General features: G+C 32.4%; 4 protein-coding genes across 4 annotated transcripts; all 4 read right to left on the reverse strand.

The window, feature by feature from the left end:
• Positions 1-395: 395 nt before the first annotated feature.
• On the reverse strand, positions 396-1,503 carry LOC124938650 (senescence-specific cysteine protease SAG39-like). The gene is made up of 2 exons (XM_047479130.1): positions 1,080-1,503; positions 396-995 (listed from the first exon to the last, which is right to left on the reverse strand). Exons 1-2 carry the CDS (start codon positions 1,501-1,503, stop codon positions 397-399), a joined length of 1,023 nt encoding a protein of 340 aa, XP_047335086.1. The 3' UTR covers position 396.
• An 8,011-nt stretch (positions 1,504-9,514) lies between these two features.
• LOC124939902 (senescence-specific cysteine protease SAG39-like) lies at positions 9,515-10,541 on the reverse strand. The gene is made up of 2 exons (XM_047480363.1): positions 10,199-10,541; positions 9,515-10,113 (listed from the first exon to the last, which is right to left on the reverse strand). The coding sequence occupies exons 1-2, from the start codon at positions 10,524-10,526 to the stop codon at positions 9,515-9,517; spliced, it is 927 nt and encodes a 308-aa protein (XP_047336319.1). The 5' UTR covers positions 10,527-10,541.
• A 3,659-nt stretch (positions 10,542-14,200) lies between these two features.
• On the reverse strand, positions 14,201-15,354 carry LOC124940045 (senescence-specific cysteine protease SAG39-like). Its single transcript, XM_047480522.1, has 2 exons — positions 14,925-15,354; positions 14,201-14,840 (listed from the first exon to the last, which is right to left on the reverse strand). The coding sequence occupies exons 1-2, from the start codon at positions 15,349-15,351 to the stop codon at positions 14,239-14,241; spliced, it is 1,029 nt and encodes a 342-aa protein (XP_047336478.1). The 5' UTR covers positions 15,352-15,354; the 3' UTR covers positions 14,201-14,238.
• A 2,462-nt stretch (positions 15,355-17,816) lies between these two features.
• Positions 17,817-19,058, reverse strand: LOC124937667 (senescence-specific cysteine protease SAG39-like). The gene is made up of 2 exons (XM_047477966.1): positions 18,638-19,058; positions 17,817-18,553 (listed from the first exon to the last, which is right to left on the reverse strand). The coding sequence occupies exons 1-2, from the start codon at positions 19,056-19,058 to the stop codon at positions 17,955-17,957; spliced, it is 1,020 nt and encodes a 339-aa protein (XP_047333922.1). The 3' UTR covers positions 17,817-17,954.
• Between the last annotated feature and the right edge of the window lie 495 nt (positions 19,059-19,553).

Consider the following 19,553-nt stretch of genomic DNA (forward strand, 5'->3'; position numbering starts at 1 on the left):
TTGCACTGAGAATACCCATATTTGTGTCATTGAGGCGATAAGCTTTCCAAACCTTCCCCCATGGGCTGGTATGAACCAAAATAGTGATTTGTGGAGTCTGAATACATCAGTGAGGGTAGATCAAGTTCCTGAGGGAATTCCATATTATAAACTTCTTTTTCCAAGTCACATTTAAGAGATGCATTTCTTACACCCAGTGTAAGAATATATTAATGAAAGAAGCTACTTTTTATACATGGATTGGTAACAAGTATGTATACTTTATACTTAAAATTAAGGTAAGAACTGCACATATATTTTGAGTTAAACAAGACTGCAGGTCCGCAAGAAAGAAACTTTGATTTACATTATATATGATCTTCTTCATGATTATGTTGGTATTTTGATATGATTTGTTTATTCCGCAGCAGTGGGATAGGAAGCCTGCATAGCAATACCGCATAGGCCTTCCTTGGCATCAATATCCCTCTGCATTCTTATGTATCCTTCTTCTCCCCAGCTCTCTCCCCACGAATTCTTTACAATCCAGTATTTGGTTCCATCATCTGTTGTTCCATACCCCACCGCGGTCACCCCGTGGTCCAGCTCAGTTCCACACTCACCGGTGAAGACCCCGCTAGAGTAGAATTGGAAATCAGAGTCTCCAGCATCAATTGCTACAGAGACAGGTTGATTGGCAACAGCTTTCATTAGTGAACTTTCGCTGTTGGCTGGCACGTCTTCGTAGCCAGTTATAGTGGCTGCGTAGTTTGATTCCTTCTTCTTATTGCAAGTCCCGTCAGATCCATCGTATACGTAGTTGGATTCGCTGGTCAGGCCCCCATTGCTTTGGATGAATTCGAAGGCGTCGTCCATGAGACCCCCGTTGCAGCCTTGATCCTGTCCGTTTACATCACAATCAACAAGCTCTTGCTCAGACAAAGATATCAGCTTTCCCGTTGCTATCTGAGCGATTCCTTCAGTCGCAGCCACAGCAGAAAAAGCCCAACAACAACCTGTGTAATATCCCGACCCACAAGTTAAAAATCAAATTTCTTTATACAAAACAAAAGATTAGTTCATTTATAATTACTGCTTACCGCATTGTCCCTGGTCCTTGATGGGGGTGACGGCACCCTTCTTCCGCCAGTCCATGGTGGCGGGCACAGCTGAAATGTTTTGGTATCTGAACAAGGAATTATTATCAGAGCAAACATGACTCTTGAACTTATTCCTTAGCTTGAACTCTTGGTTGGTAAGGTCTGCAAACTGATTGATTCCCATTTTATAAGGCTTGTTTGCGGCCCTGTTGAAGGATTCTATCATCTCGACATTATCTTTGAATATGCTGAAGCGTTTCTCCTTCTCAGCCTCGTCTTTGTAAACGCGCCCTTGTTCTGTCATCCATCTTTCATGCCTCTTCAGCATTGTAGAATGACCATTAAGAGAGCGAGATGCAGCTTGAGAAGCGAGTGTAGTCAAAATAAAAAACAAAGCCAAGCAGAGAAGTTGGTGCTGGTTCATGATGTTCTTGGAACTATCCATGCTTCTTTCTTAGAATATTGTAGGAAAAAAGACTATGAATTGTTGTAAGAAAAACTGCTTGTTTAGGAAATGAATACTTTTGCTTTTACATGCAAGCTCTATAAATAGAAATGCATCATAAACAGACAGTCTCATATGTTTTGTTTAGGAAATTATTAAATCTTTGCTTTGCCGTGGCTTGGAAAGTGTTCATATGTTTATTTTATTAGTTTGAAAATAAGTAATTAAGGGAGACTGCACTGTTGTAATTAAGCTTCTACATGTATACAATTGATTTTTTAATGTCTATTTTAGAATATATATATATGTTTGGTGAGCATGGAGACAACTTCATACATACACGAAGGGATCCATGACAATGAGTTAATGTCATTTGTGTCGCATAAAATATCATTATAATTTTCTATACAAAGAATGAAAGAATTGGTAAGATTATATATATGGCAAAGCTAAGTAATATGTTTAAGCAAAACAATTTTTTTCTCTACCACATTTCATAATTGGATTCAAATACAAATGCATAATTTGTTATTTTTCTTTAGGATAAAATTATGGTTTTCTTTTTGAACAAATTGAGAATTTTATTAAAAATTCTAAGCATGATTAATGTCAAGATCAAGAAGAATGCAAAATTGTCAACAATTAAGGTTCCGTGCACAGTGACTTGAAGCTTGTTTTTTTCAGTCAATAATTATTATAATCTCATCATGTATACGTACCAATCTAATAAATAAAGAATTAATAATCAAACCATTATTTGTCTTCTACATCATCTTGTGATAACTAACTAAGCGGTGGTTAGGGTCGGTATATTGGAAATCCTGTAATAGTAAATATATTAAATATATGAGTTTTTTAAAATTTTAGTATATTCAAATAATATTTATAAATAAAAATATATATAATATATATTTTTTAAATGTGCATGATAAAAATTATTTAAATAAAATAACAGATCATGACATGAAAAAAACGTTACTCAGTATGTTATCGAACTTGTAAATCTTTGAGAATAACGATTAACTCCTTGACAGACTCTACTATTTTTCCAAAACAAATATCAAAAAACGTAATAATATAAACCTTATGAATGATATGTATTGAACGACTACAATAATTGAAAGTTCGACAATTTCTCTTCAACCAGATAGTCTACAAAAAAATAATTGAGATGATAACCAAAATACGTAAGTCTGTCATATCAGCCGCATCATTCCAAACTTTCTAACAACTATCAAAGACTTATGCATCACATAATGAATACCAGTAATACTTCACAAATGACTCCAGATACTAGTCACTCATCGACAATACAAAAATAAGTGAGTTATTGATTCAACATTTTCGTGACAATACGGCAACGACTAACTATAATACAACATTTTTTCATGCACATATAATCTGTAAGAATTTTATCGTGAATAACGCTCAATCAAAAAAACGAGATCTTAGATGAATTTTTTTACTCATTAGGTTTCTCCTAATAAAAATTATATGAAATTATCTTAGTGAACAACTTGTAACAATGTCTTATATGGAAATTGTTAATATTTTATCAACGCATAACGTCATGTTCAAATGGAAACACTTGTTTGCGTCATATCAAAAGTAAAACTCTATTATAGAACGAAATATCTCGTTTAATCTCATTGTAAATCTAATTTGACTAGCAAAACCATTAGATCGATAATAATTGACATTTATATATATTTATATAACATAATATTTTAATAAATAAATAAATAATAACTAATGAAGTTATAAATAATTATAATTTAATTTTTATTTCATAAACTAGATTCATGCACAATAAACCGTTATCAAAAATCAACAAATTTAAGTAAATTTATTTATTTTTCTCAATATATATAAGGCTCAACTTTTAATATATCTATTTTGTCGGAAAATTTGATGAAATGACCCTAAAAAGGTCCTTAAATGCGCTGGTGACCAGCGCATAAATTTAATGGCACAAATGATCACTTCAAAACATTTCGTCAAATTTCCCTATTTTGTCTCTATAAAATTAACAAATATTTTTTCCAAATAGAATTGATATTAATTAATTAAATTATAAAAACATAATTTTTGAAAATTAAATGATGTTAAATCATTATTATTGTTATTATCTAAATGGAGTGTATTATAAATTTATAAAAACTTTTGCAGATATAAATATGATTAAAAATTGTTTCAAATCTCATTTTTTTCTTCACCACTTTAGTCTAACTTGAAAATTATACTTATATTTATTCATGTTAATTTCAACTTTATAACAAAATTTAGTTTTTAACATTTGATAATCTCTAAAAATGTTGAATTCTTACAAACATATTTATTTTATTATAGATTTCTTTAAATTTTAATTTTATCTAACGTTTTTGTAATAACCATATTTTTTTTTGAAACAATTTAATGCAATATGATATATTTTTTTTGAAAAAAATCCATACAATATGATATAAATTACCGTAGTTAATCATAACGACAAAACTTTACAAAAACACGAGTGTTCATCTAGTCACCAAACACACCCCAAACACAATAATGGAAAACATAAACTAAAAATATTTACCAACAAATAAATAAAACATAAAGTCTAACAACAACAAACTCAGAGATCCTTAAAAGATCCATAAGTTCACCTACCATCTTCACCGATTTTTCAGAAGAGATCTCACATATCCTGATAATAATAACGTTGTGAATTAAACGAATCGACCGATCGCGATCACTGAACGTTCTACGGTTCCTTTCGAGTCAAATAGTTCATTATAAAATAATCAGGATTGGGACTCACCGACTCAATCCAACCGAGCTCACGGTTTATACCTAAATATCCCATCAACCGACGATTAACACAATTTAATATAGTTTTTATAATAACATACTAAATTGATTTTTTGTTTAAGTATATATATTTTTTCGATATCAAATATATAATATCGATACAATATCGAAATCAATGCATACCGAAATTAAGGTAACGTATGAATTTTTTTATATCGAAACTTTCAATAAAATATAATATATGGATAAAAAAAATTAAGATATAGTGTACTGACTCATCCTAACTGACACAATTTATAAAGTTACACATTGTTATGTACATATTTTTTTATATTTTAAAAGGATGAGATGTTGAATAAATTCTCTTTATATTCAAAAATAAATATATATCAACCAAATAAGATAACTCCAAAGTATGAATTAAAAAATTTGAGTTCGATAAGTATGAAAATTTTGACTTACCATAATTTTCAAATAATATATATTTTTTTAATAATATTTTTAATTTTTATATATTCAAAATAACTCAAAGAATGAATTAAAATCTAATTAAGGGTTAATTATTGTAATAATTAAACTCTAATTAAGAAAAATATTTAAAATTCTAAAAATAATTTGAGGATAAAATATTATATTTATTTTACCCAAATTAGAGTAATTTAATCATGAATTATGTTTAATTTATGACTTAAAGTAATTAAATAAAATACCCAAAATTCCAAAATAAAATAAAATATGATCATAATTTTTATTATAATTATAGAAATATTTTTTTTGTGAAATTTTTGGTGAAGAAAAACGTAAAAAAGGGAATTAAAATCGATTTTTAATAACTTTTTTAATAAAAATAAAATATAATAATCCAGTGTAGCCGGATTTTTGTTAAAATTCTGCATCAGGATCCTGGACCATCAAATGAGCGCCCAGACTTCATCCAACAGCCCAACGCTCCCACCCAGCCCGCTACAACAAATCAAGCGCGCGTCTGCCACACTGAGTCAACTAACGGGATGGACTAACCACGTTAGTGAAAACCGTTGACGGTACGCGGACGTCGTTAGTCGAAACGACGTCGTTTCAATTGTCTTCTTTGCTGGGTAGGCCGCTCGCCGGATTCGCGATCATCGCCAACACGATTCTTTCAGAAGCTCCAGCTTCCTCCACAAACCATCAAATCCCTTGATTTTTCATCCACATGCTCCCCTTATCCCCTCCAGTAAGACGCCCTTATCCTCCAGCCTTATTCTGCCCTAGATAAGGCTGTCACGATTGAGGATAAAATTTAAGATAAGTTCGTGAGGTCAAATTTGTCTTAAATTATCCCTCCCCGATCGATCTTAGGGCAGTATAAATACTTCTATATGCTTTGTGAAGCAAATCATCAAACAAACACTAAGAATTACAGCCTATAACAATCGGAATCAAAGTCTGAAAATCCGGTCAAGAAATGGTTTTTATCAAAACCTTCTTCGACGACTCTTGCTTCAATCCAGGCTTCTGGATAGCCTCTAGTACCTTCCAGGAGTGTTCTCCAAGTGTTGGTATGGATCTATGACGCCTATATATCAATCTGTAATTGAAAATTTTGAATTTTTTTAAATTTTCTTGTTTGATCAGGTTTGATCTGTTCTTAAGCTTGATTATGTGATTTCTTTCTTTAGAATCATTCTATATATCATGTATGAACTTTATGTTAAAAGAGATCAGATCAAATCAACCTAAATCAAGAATTTCGAAAATTTGAATTTGAAAACTGGATTTTTTATTTTTTTGTGTTCTTGATTTTAATCTGAATTATTTGATCCAGTTAATTTCTATACATGTTTGTTAACATGTTAGGATGAATTCCAAGCAACTGTAACAATTTTTTAATCATGTTTAATCAAACTGCATTTTTTAAAATTCAAGTTTAAAATTGGATTTTTAAAAATTTCATGTTCTTGGTTTAATTCTGGATTTTTTTTATCCAATTAGTTGTTATACATGTTTGTTAATATGTCAGAATAATTTCCAAGCAATTGTTTTATCATTTTGATCATGTTTTTGATTTTTTTTTTTAATTTTGATTCAATCTTAAAAAATTGTTTTATTGTTTGAGTGACGTTCTTGTTTTGGTTGAGTTCAACTATATCCATCATTTTAAAGCTAATAGAACAAAAATTAGGACTTGAAATGACCTAATTTAAAAAATCCCAAAATTTGACATAGAAATAGTGTTTTGAAATTGATCTTCGCAAAGATCTTAAAATCGTGATTTATGTAAGGGTTTTGTTCTTCATGATCATATGAACTAACTGTAGCTTAAAGATCATGATTCCATGATTTGAATCAAAAGTTATAGACTTTTGAAATTTTGACCAAAATAAGAACACATCGGTCCTAAGGTTTTAGCCTAGGACCGGTAATCCTCGGTCCAATTCTTCAGTCGCGACCGAGAAAATCTAGCCTCTAACCGAGGACCAGAACTGGTGTTCTTCAACTCCGACCGAGGATCAGGACCGGTGTTCTTTAGCTTCGACCGAGGACCAGGACCGGTGTTTTTCAGGAAGGACCGAGTCCCAGGACCGATAGTTTTAGTCCAGGACCGTGGAGCCCGGCCTTTTAGACCAAGTCCTCCCCTTAACCTAGGACCATTTTTTGAACCTAGGATCAAGCCCTGTTTTAACCTAGGACCGAGAGCCTTTAGCCTGGGATCAATGGTTAGGACCGAGAATCTCTAGCCTATGATCGATGATTAGGACCAAGCTCTTAGACCTAAGACCGGTAAAACTAACCATAACCTTAGACTTAAGATCGATAACTACCTAACCATAGGAGTGAGAACCTAGACTGATAGACTTGACTTGGAACCAAGCAACCTGAGTTTTGGACCAAGCCTCTTGAGCCCATGACCGAGCTCTCTATTCCCTTGACCCATACGACTCGAACCATGGTCCGGACCATCCCGATCTTGATCGAGCCCGACTGAGCCTAGATCGGCCAAACCGAACCCAGACCCTAGGACTCTGGTCATAAGTTCTGTTTGGTTCCACTTTTCAAAATCTAAAATTATTTTTGTAATTTTAGAACCCGAACCCATTTTCAAATAATCCCGAAAGGTCATAAATGTTATTTTTATATTTTCAGGATATTTCCTAAACCAATATTTTGGATAAGACTCTGTTTGGAATTTATTTTTAAATTCTAACACCTTTCTCTGGTATTTTCAAGTTTTGTTAAATCTAATATCAGCGCAACAGGTATACACCCCTTTAAAATAATTTTGTACAATTATTTACGCAATCTAAACTCATCATTGTTTAGGACCCTTGAACTACTAATTAAAGGAAATAAATGTTATAAATGAATTTATCATAGCCAAACTTTGTTTATTTTAAAAGAATTTTTAAGAACGGTCTTAGGCGGGCGCAGATGACATAGCGCGAAAACTCTTTCCCGTGCGTAACAGACAATGAATCCCTTTTCATAAACTCTAGTATAAATACGTTTATACACCTATCATTTTATTGATCACTTGGCCGCTCTGATTTTCAAATAAATAATATTTAAATTAGTTATGTTTAATTAATTTAAACGGGTTCTAGTTGAATTATTATTTGGGCTATATTTGAATAAAGGATTAATTATTTTTTACATAATTAATTTTAAAAGATGTTTGACACGCAAACCAATGTTGAAATGCATCAAACCTCGAGCCACCCCGAGATATTCCCCCCATATTGTAATGTGTTTGCTTTACCGCAGCGTGTGCTAAACTATGGGACGGAAGATATGTTTCTCGGGATTACAAGTTCAATTCCAATTTAAAATTCAAATGTTTTTAAAAGATTATACGCATTAAACATAACCTTTTCAGAAAAAAAAATTATTGTAGCAAACATTTTCTTCTCCAAAGTTGTAGATTAACTCTTCAACAAAAAAAAAATTCAGATATTATTTCATTTGGATTAATAACATAATTTTGGCATGATTGTTAACAAATTTAGGTATGCTAAACTAATAAAACCAATTTATTTGTTTCAAGGCTTAAGCTATTTTTAGAGAGAAAAATCATTTTATTGATCCATTTTCATTGTTAATGGTTAAAACAAATCAAAAATATTTAAGTAAAGTTACTTGATTATCACAAAGGATTAACAGACAACAACTCAATAAACATGAAAAAAATGCCAATGTGATTTGTAGACCTTGAATATAAACACTCACCAACTATCACACATCTATAGTTCAGTCTTCAAAATATATCGGCCTTCTTTTTTATGGAATTAAAGGAAAAGACACTCCACAGTTATGGCCCCATTTTAAATTCAAAACGCTTTCAAATGGAGTCGAACCGTGACCTTTAGGTCTCTTAAGCCGACAATTACCACTGGGCTAACTTGGTGGGGTTAAATGGGACAACGAATTAAGCAGGTAGTCTGCAAACATATTTAACCATTTAACTAAACGCAGAATTTGCCGTCTGACGAGCTCGAACCCAAGACCTTATGTGAGAATATCCACCTTTTATTGTCGTTAGAGCGTTCTTACTCTACATTTTCAAGCATAATTAACTTTGTTACCGAATTTTATAAGATTTTTTTTCACACTCATCTTCTTAGCCCTTATCGTGTTATCCACCACATTTTCAATTCTATCCATCTCATTGTATTTCTCTTAAATGTCCAGATTGAAAGTCATGCCTAATGTTTTTAATGTGATAAGTTGTCTAGTCTCAATCATATGTATTTTCACACCTCAATTTTTACTCAATTTCTAGTGCTATCTTCGATATGTGATTTTCCTTCTCATTTTCTAATTTCGCCTCCAACACAAGTCACTATTGGTCAAGACATTACAAGATCATTACATAATAGTTACAGTCAGCTTGAATTGTACATCTATCTTATATAATTTTCAGTACATTCTGCATTTAAATCTTGCCTTTCAATAAGAAGAGTAGTTGGGTATTAATGTAAGAAATTACTTTTTATACATGGATTGATGACAAGTATCAATATATATGTATGTATACAGAGATTTTATACATAAATTAAGGTAAGAACTGCACATATATTTTGATTTAAACAAGACTGCAGGAAAGAAACTTTGATTTACATTATATATGATCTTCTTCATGATTTTGTTGGTATTTTGATATGATTTACATTATATATGATCTTCTTAATGATTTTGTTGGTATTTTGATATGATTGTTTAATTACTCTGCAGCAGTGGGATAGGAAGCCTGCATAGCAATACCGCATAGACCTTCCTTGGCTTCAATATCCCTCTGCATTCTTATGTATCCTTCTTCTCCCCAGCTCTCTCCCCACGAATTCTTCACAATCCAGTATTTGGTTCCATCATCTGTTGTTCCATACCCCACCGCGGTCACCCCGTGGTCCAGCTCAGTTCCACACTCACCGGTGAAGACCCCGCTAGAGTAGAATTGGAAATCAGAGTCTCCAGCATCAATTGCTACAGAGACAGGTTGATTGGCTACAGCTTTCATTAGTGAACTTTCGCTGTTGGCTGGCACGTCTTCGTAGCCAGTTATAGTGGCTGCGTGGTTTGATTCCTTCTTCTTATTGCAAGTCCCGTCAGATCCCTCGTATCCGTAGTTGGATTCGCTGGTCAGACCCCCATTGCTTTGGATGAATTCGAAGGCATCGTCCATGAGACCCCCGTTGCAGCCTTGATCCTGGCCGTTTACATCACAATCAACAAGCTCTTGCTCAGACAAAGATATCAGCTTTCCCGTTGTTATCTGAGCGATTCCTTCGGTCGCAGCCACAGCAGAAAAAGCCCAACAACAACCTGTGCATCCCGACCCACAAGTTAAAATGAAATCAAATTTCTTTTTACAAAACAAAAGATTAGTTCATTTATAATTACTGCTTACCGCATTGTCCCTGGTCCTTGATGGGGGTGACGGCACCTTTCTTCCTCCAGTCCATGGTGGCGGGCACAGCTGAAATGTTTTGGTATTTGAACAAGGAATTATTATCAGAGCAAACATGACTCTTGAACTTATTCCTTAGCTTGAACTCTTGGTTGGTAAGGTCTGCAAACTGATTGATTCCCATTTTATAAGGCTTGTTTGCGGCCCTGTTGAAGGATTCTATCATCTCCACGTTATCTTTGAATATGGTGTAGCGTTTCTCCTTTTCAGCTTCGTCTTTGTAAACGCGCCCTTGTTCTGTCATCCATCTTTCATGCCTCTTCTGCATTGTGGAATGACCGTTAAGAAGAGAGCGAGATGCAGCTTGAGAAGCCAGTATAGTCAAAACAAAAAAGAGAGTCAGGCAGAGAAGTTGTTGCCGCTGCTGGTTCATCATGATGATGTTCTTGTAAATAATGTAGAAAAAAAGACTAGGAATTGTTGTAAGAAACACTGCTTGTTTAGGAAATGGATACTTTTGCTTTTACATGCAAGCTCTATAAATAGAAATGGATCCTAGACATGCCTTGTCTAGGAAATTATTAAATCTTTGTTTTGCCGTGGCTTGGAAAGTGTTGAGTGGTTTTTGTTTTATTAGTTTGAAAATGACTAATTAAGGGAGACTGCATTGTTGTAAGTATACATGTACACAATTGATTTTTTTATAGTCTTTTTATAACATATTTGTTTGGCCAGCATGGAGACAACTTCATACATACCCAGAGGAATCAATGATAGTTGATAGTGAGTTGATGTCATTTGTGTTGAATGAAAAAGGTTCACCCAATAGAAAATATCATAGTACTTTTTTGCGATAGAATAGAATTAGTAAGATTATATCTATATATACATGGGCGTGCCCAGAATTTCGAACTGGGGTGAGTTTGAAAAAAATTTAGGGTGAGCTTAAAATAATAAAAATAAAATTTTGATAAAAACAAATATATAAAAGTAAAATCTTACCATTTTTTTAATAATTAGATAAAAAAAAACAATGAATTATATTAATTTTTTTTTTAAGAAATTAAGGGTAATTACATATTTTTACAGGAATTTTTTTTTTTTTTTATTGGCTGGGCTTAAGCCATCCGAACCCCTACATAGATTCGTCCTTATATATATGACAAAGCTAATAAATAATATATTTAAACAAAACAAACTAAAATTTTCTCTACAACATTTCATAATTGGATTCAAAAAAAATTTTCTTCATATTTTGCTATTTTTCTTTAGGTTAAAATAATGGCTATCTTTTTGGAGAAATTGAGAATTTTATTCAAATTCTACGAATGATTAATGTTAAGATCAAAGGAATGCAAAATTGTCAACAATTAACGTTGCGTGCCCAGTGACTTGAAGCTTGTTTTCAGTTAATAATTATTATAATCTCATTAACTATACATACCAATCTTACCAAAAGAAAAAAAAAAAAAAAACCATTATTTTGTCTTCTACATCATGGCATAACTAACTAAAGTCTAGACTATGACACAATTTATAAAGTTCCACACCATTATATTATTTTCTTTAAGAAACTATAAAATACACTATGTTAATAATAAAATATATTTTCAAAAGAAGGGTGAGATGCTCAATAAATTCACTTTTATATTAAAAATAAAGACCCAATTATTATTTAAGGCCAGAAATTAGTTTGTTTTTATTGAGGTGAATTAAACTTTAAATTATGTCATACGAGCCTCTAACTATCACAATTTTTGTGATTCAACGTTTTTCACAAACGAACTAATAAATGTCTGTATTTTTATTAATAGTCGCCCTGAGTTTTGGATTGTCCAGCCCCCGGTAGAAAAAGTAGATATTTCTTTTATTGCACTAAATCTAGTTTAAAAAACTAATAAAAAAAAAAAAGTTTTTAAACCCATAACCAAATAAAAAATTTTAGTTTTTATTTTGAACAATTAAACTATAACAACTTAGGTTTAAAATTACAATAAATTTAATTAAATATCTCAATAATTTTAAAATTGGCGGCTGCCTGGGGAGTAGGCTACCATAGCCCGAGGGTTTGTCGGGCTTACCCAATAGTCGGTTCCTTTTCTTACTTTAACATAGAAGTTTCATTTTTTTAATTAATTTATCAAATTTGTACAAACAAAATAACAATTTCTCTTTTTTCGATTTTTTAATATATTTTCATACATTATACATTTTTTTAAGACATTTCAAACCGTATGCGGCAATTTTAAACGTGTATATCTCGAAAAAATATTGAATTTAAAACACAAATACTACTAAATTGGTAAATCATACACAATATTATGTCATTATGAAATTATATGAAATAAATATAAAATTTATCTCTATTAAAAAAAATTCAATTTTTTTTGGATTACACATTTTTGTAGTAATTCAAATCAACTTTAACAAAAATAAAATACGTAAATCTAGAAAATAATACTCAAATTTAAAAAAATACGTCATCTCTAAATATAATTTAATTTAAAAACGTGACAAATTAATTAGAAAAACGAAAATAATACTTTTAAATAAGATAAATTACACGTTTTTGTCAAATGATTAAAATTTTGATAGTTCAAATCTCATTAAATGAAAACGATCCAAATTCGAGTTTCAAATAACAATTAGCCCTAAAAATTAATATATATCAACCACTAGTACATTAGTAATCAGATAGCTCCTAAAATTAAAATGTTAAGTGTCTCTTTTTAAGAGATTAAAAGTAATGAGTTTGATTTCAAATTAGTTTTCAAATGTTTCTTAAAAGATTATGCGTCTCCACACTTAACCCTATCCCTATGAGAAACTAAAACTATTTAAGCCAACATTTTCTTCTCCAAAGTTGTAGATTAACTCTTTAACCATTAACAAAAATTAGAAATTTCATTTGGGTTAATAACATAATTTTGGTATGATTGTTAACAAATTTAGGTAGGCTTTTACCATTATTTGTTTCAGGGCTTAAGTAACTCTTTATTTTAAAGAGAAAAAATCATTTCAATGATCCATTTTCTTGTTAATGGTTAAAACAAATAAAAAAAATATTTAAGTATAAGTTACATCACTTATCATAACAGATCAAAAGACAACTAACTAATAAGCATGAAAAAAATACCAATGTGATTTGTAGACCTTGAATAAACAATTCCTAACTCTCACAACATATCTATCTCTTAGTCTTCAAAACATAGATAGACATTAGAGATTCGAAACTCCCATTAGAGATTCGAAACTCCAGTAACACGGGGATTTTTCATCAGTTTCTTCGTAAGGCTTCTTATTTCTCATTTCAAGGCATAACTAACTTCGCTACGAATTTTATAAAAAAAAAATTACACTCATTTCCTTAGCCCTTCTCATGTTATTCACCACATTTTCAATTCTATCCACCGCATTGTATCTCTTTTAAGTGTCCAGATTGAAAGTCATGACTAATGTTATTAACGTGGTAAGTTGTGTGGCCTCAATTATATGTATTTTCACGTCTCGAATTTTGCTTTTGAAGTATACCATACTCAATTTCTAGTGCAGTCTTTGATATGTGATTTTCCTTCTCATTTTCTAAGTCCTTCGCTATGAAATCTTCTAACTGTACCTACTTCTAATTCCTCCTTCAACAACAAGTCACTCTTGGTGAAGAAAGAGTCCTTTTGTAATTTTTTTCTCAAACTCTTATTTTCTATCTAAACCTACAAGATCATTACATTCAACGTGAATTGTACATCTATCTATATAATTTTATGTACATTCTGCATTTAAATCTTTTTTTTCAAGAAGAAGAGTAGTTAGGTATTAATGAAAGAAACTACCTTTTATACATGTATACTCTCATCGATTAAGAGACATTCTGAGAATTGGTGACAAGTATGTATGTATGTATATATACAGAGATTTTAAACATAAATTAAGGTAAGATCTGCACATATATTTTGATTTAAACAAGACTGTAGAAAATAAGCTTTGATTTACATTTTATATGATCTTCTTCATGATTATGTTGGTCTTCTGATATGATTTGTTTACTCTGCAGCAGTGGGATAGGAAGCCTCCATAGCAATTCCACATAGTCCTTCCTTGGCTTCAATATCCCTCTGCATTCTGATGTATCCTTCCTCTCCCCAGCTTTCTCCCCACGAATTCTTCACAATCCAGTATTTGGTAATTCCATCGTCTGCAATCCCATACCCCACCGCGGTCACCCCGTGGTCCAGTTCAGTTCCACACTCACCGGTGAAGACCCCGCTAGAGTAGAACTGGAAATCAGACCCTCCAGCATCAATGGCTACAGAGACCGGTTGATTGGCTACAGCTTTCAACAGTGAACTTTCGCTGTTGGCAGGCACATCTTCGTAGCCAGTTATAGTGGCTGCATGGTTTGATTCCTTCTTCTTATTGCAAGTCCCATCAGATCCCACGTATCCGTAGTTGGACTCGCTGGTCAGCCCCCCATTGCTTTGGATGAATCCGAAGGCGTCGTCCATGAGACCCCCGTTGCAGCCTTGATCCTGGCCGTTTACATCACAATCAACAAGCTCTTGCTCAGACAATGATATCAGCTTTCCCGTTGCTATCTGAGCGATTCCTTCAGTCGCAGCCACAGCAGAAAAAGCCCAACAACAACCTGTGCATCCCCCCGACCCACAAGTTAAAAATCAAATTTCTTTATAGAAAACAAAAGATTAGTTCATTTATAATTACTGCTTACCGCATTGTCCCTGGTCCTTGATGGGGGTGACGGCACCCTTCTTCCGCCAGTCCATGGTGGCGGGCACAGCTGAAATGTTTTGGTATCTGAACAAGGAATTATTATCAGAGAAAACATGACTCTTGAACTTATTCCTTAGCTTGAACTCTTGGTTGGTAAGGTCTGCAAACTGATTGATTCCCAATTTGTAAGGCTTGTCTGTGGCTCTGTTAAAGGATTCTATCATCTCCACGTTATCTTTGAATATGCTATAGCGTTTCTCCTTCTCAGCTTCGTCTTTGTAAACGCGCCCTTGTTCTGTCATCCATCGTTCATGCCTCTTCTGCATTGTGGAATGACCGTTAAGAGAGCGAGATGCTGCTTGAGAAGCGAGTGTAGTCAAAATAAAAAACAAAGCCAAGCAGAGAAGTTGGTGCTGCTGGTTCATGATGTTCTTGGAACTACTCATGCTTCTTAGAATAGTGTAATGAATTGTTGTTTGAATACTTATGTTTTTTTACATTCAAGCTCTATAAATAGAGATGAGATGCCTTGTTTAGGAAATTATTAAATCTTTGCTTTGCCGTGGCTTGGAAAGTGTTGAGATCATAGTGGTTTTTGTTTTATTAGTTTGAAAATGAATAATTAAAGGAGACTGCACTGTTGTAAGCTTATACATGTATATAATTGATTTTTTGATGTCTATTTTATAATATATGTTTGGTGGGCATGGAGACAACTTCATACATACGACAGAGAGATCAATAATGATAGTGAGTTGATGTCATTTGTGTTGCAAGAAAACGGTTCTTAATACGATATTCAAGATAATTTGGTAAGATTATATCTATGGCAAAGCTAAATAATATGTTTAAGCAAAACAATTTTTTTCTCTACAACATTTCATAATTGGATTCAAATACAAATGCATAATTTGCTATTTTTCTTTATGATAAAATTATGGTTTTCTTTGTGAACAAATTGAGAATTTTATTGAAAATTCTAAGCATGATTAATGTCAAGATCAAGAAGAATGCAAAATTGTCAGCAATTAAGGTTCGGTGCACAGTGATTTGAAGTTTGTTTTCACTCATTAATTATTATAATCTCATCTATTATCTATACATACCAATCTTACAAAAAAAAAAAAAAAATCCTAAACAAACCATTATTTTGTCTTCTACATCATGGCATAACTGACTGACACAATTTGTAAAGTTCTGCACCATTATCTATATTTTCTTTAAGAAAATATAAAATATATAATATTAATAATAAAATATATTTACAAAAGAAGGACGAGATCGATGTTAGAATAAATTCACTTCTTATATTAATATATATATATATTTGGTAATAATTAAATATTATTATAATTAATTTAAACAGTTACAAGATTTTCTGTTTAATACAGACACATTTACTCAGGTTAATTAAATAATTTTTCACCCATTTTCCGAATTTAGAGTTTTGATATATTAATAAGTTAGAATAATTTGTAGAAAATCTTTATCTATTTATAATTAAGTTATATATATTATTATTGTTGATAGATTGATTTTTTATATCAAATCATTCTATAATTATGTTGATTTAAAAAATATTATATTAAAATTGCATTATCAACATTAAAAATGAAAAACTATTATGTGATGGTGTTGAATTTAAATTATTAAATTACTTTATACGTTATTTGATAAGTTGTAAGAATGTACTATATATATTTTTTTACTGGGTTAGTTGATTTTAAATATAAAAAAAATAAGGAAGTCGTGAATGTATTAATTTAGTTGTTTTTTTATTAAATTTCATTTATCTCCATTAGAATATGTTACTTGCTACATAACTCATATGTCACTTATTTCTCTTTAAATAAAGAATGTGTCACTTAAAAATGATGTCACATATAATTTATATATGAAGTCATTTATTTTTATTTTTTATTTTAAATTCAGATATTACATCTTGTGCACTTGTGCAACAGCCAACATTGAAGTTCATATACTTAAAACATTTTTGGTAATTGGTTTAGACATAAAAGAAGGTTTTGATTGACATTATTAAGGGTTTTCATTTACATAATTCCAATTATACCCTTTTGAATGGAGAAGGATGATTAGAGGATATTTGACACATTTTCACCCAATCAAAACATTATGCCCCTCCAAACATAAACTTGTGAGAAACTAAAACAATTGGAGCCAACATTTTCTTCTCCAAAGTTATAGATTAACTATTTCACAAAAATTCAGAAATTTCATTTGGATTAATGACAATTTTTTCAGGCTTAAATAACCTTTTTTTTTAGAGAGAAACCATTTCATTGATCCATTTTCTCGTTATTGGTTAAAAATATTTCAAGTATAAGTTACATGATTTAGCATAAAGGATCAAAAGACAACAACTCAATAAACATGAAAAAAAAATATCAATGTGATCTGTAGACCTTGAATAAACATTCACTAAAGATCGCCACATTTTCAATTCTACCCATCTCATTGTATTTTAAGTGTCCAGATTGAAAGTCATGAGTCTCAATCATATATATTTTCACGTTTCGATTTTTACTTTTGAAGCAATAGATATTTCTTCATTGGGACATACACCATACTCAATTTCTAGTGCAGTTTTCGATATGTGATTTTACTTCTCATTTTCTAGTTTCGCCTCCAACACGTAGTCACTATTGGTCAAGACAGAGTCCCGCAGAGCTTTTGTAATTTTTTTTCTCAATCTCCTATTTTCTATTGATTTCTACCTAAATCTACTAGATCATTACATAATAATTACATATATCTATATAATTTTGAGTACATTCTGCATTTAAATCTCGCCTTTCAATAAGAAGAGTACTTGGGTTTTAATGAATGAAACTACTTTTTATACATGGATTTTTATACATGGATTGGTGACAAGTATGTTATGTATACAGAGATTTTATACATAAATTATGGTAAGAACTGCACATATATTTTGATTTAAACAAGACACTTTGATTTACATTATATATGATCTTCTTCATGATTTTGTCGGTATTTTGATATGATTTGCTTACTCTGCAGCAGTGGGATAGGAAGCCTGCATAGCAATACCGCATAGACCTTCCTTGGCTTCAATATCCCTCTGCATTCTTATGTATCCTTCTTCTCCCCAGCTCTCTCCCCACGAATTCTTCACAATCCAGTATTTGGTTCCATCATCTGTTGTTCCATACCCCACCGCGGTCACCCCGTGGTCCAGCTCAGTTCCACACTCACCGGTGAAGACCCCGCTAGAGTAGAATTGGAAATCAGAGTCTCCAGCATCAATTGCTACAGAGACAGGTTGATTGGCTACAGCTTTCATTAGTGAACTTTCGCTGTTGGCTGGCACGTCTTCGTAGCCAGTTATAGTGGCTGCGTGGTTTGATTCCTTCTTCTTATTGCAAGTCCCGTCAGATCCATCGTATACGTAGTTGGATTCGCTGGTCAGGCCCCCATTGCTTTGGATGAATTCGAAGGCGTCGTCCATGAGACCCCCGTTGCAGCCTTGATCCTGTCCGTTCACATCACAATCAACAAGCTCTTGTTCGGACAAAGATATCAGCTTTCCCGTTGTTATCTGAGCGATTCCTTCGGTCGCAGCTACAGCAGAAAAAGCCCAACAACAACCTGTGCAATATCCCGGCCCACAAGTTAAAAATCAAATTTCTTTATACAAAACAAAAGATTAGTTCATTTATAATTAATGCTTACCGCATTGTCCCTGGTCCTTGATGGGGGTGACGGCACCCTTCTTCCGCCAGTCCATGGTGGCGGGCACAGCTGAAATGTTTTGGTATTTGAACAAGGTAGTATCAGAGCAAACGTGACTCTTGAACTTATTCCTTAGCTTGAATTCTTGGTTGGTAAGGTCTGCAAACTGATTGATTCCCATTTTATAAGGCTTGTTTGCGGCCCTGTTGAAGGATTCTATCATCTCCACGTTATCTTTGAATATGCTGAAGCGTTTCTCCTTTTCAGCTTCGTCTTTGTAAACGCGCCCTTGTTCTGTCATCCATCTTTCATGCATCTTATGCATTGTGGAATGACCGTTAAGAGAGCGAGATGCAGCTTGAGAAGCGAGTGTAGTCAAAATAAAAAACAAAGCCAAGCAAAGAAGTTGGTGCTGGTTCATGATGTTCTTGGAACTACTCATGCTTCTTAGAATAGTGTAATGAATTGTTGTTTGAATACTTTTGCTTTTTTACATGCAAGCTCTATAAATAGAAATGAATCATAGACAGACAGACACATAGATGCCTTGTTTAGGAAATTATTATATCTTTGCCGTAGCTTGGAAAATGTTCAGATGAGGACTTTCCTAATGGGTTTTGTTTTATTAGTTTGAAAATGAGTAATTAAGCCAGACTGCACTTTTGGAAGCTTTTACATGTATACAATTGTTTTTTCAATGTCTATTTTAGAATAGAAGTTTATCAAAATTTTGTGCAACACCATGGGACAAGGAGTGCTGAAAATATGTCAATTTTTGGTTGATGTGTCCTAAATGGGGGGGGCATCCTCACCGAAAAAACACATTTTACACAAAGAGGAACAATCATAGTGAGTAGATGACGTTGGCTCGAAAGAAGACAGCTCAACATATTATACTTCCTATAATGATCAATCT

This window comes from Impatiens glandulifera, chromosome 5 (genome assembly GCF_907164915.1).
Source record: "Impatiens glandulifera chromosome 5, dImpGla2.1, whole genome shotgun sequence".
Classification (NCBI taxonomy): Eukaryota; Viridiplantae; Streptophyta; class Magnoliopsida; order Ericales; family Balsaminaceae; genus Impatiens; species Impatiens glandulifera.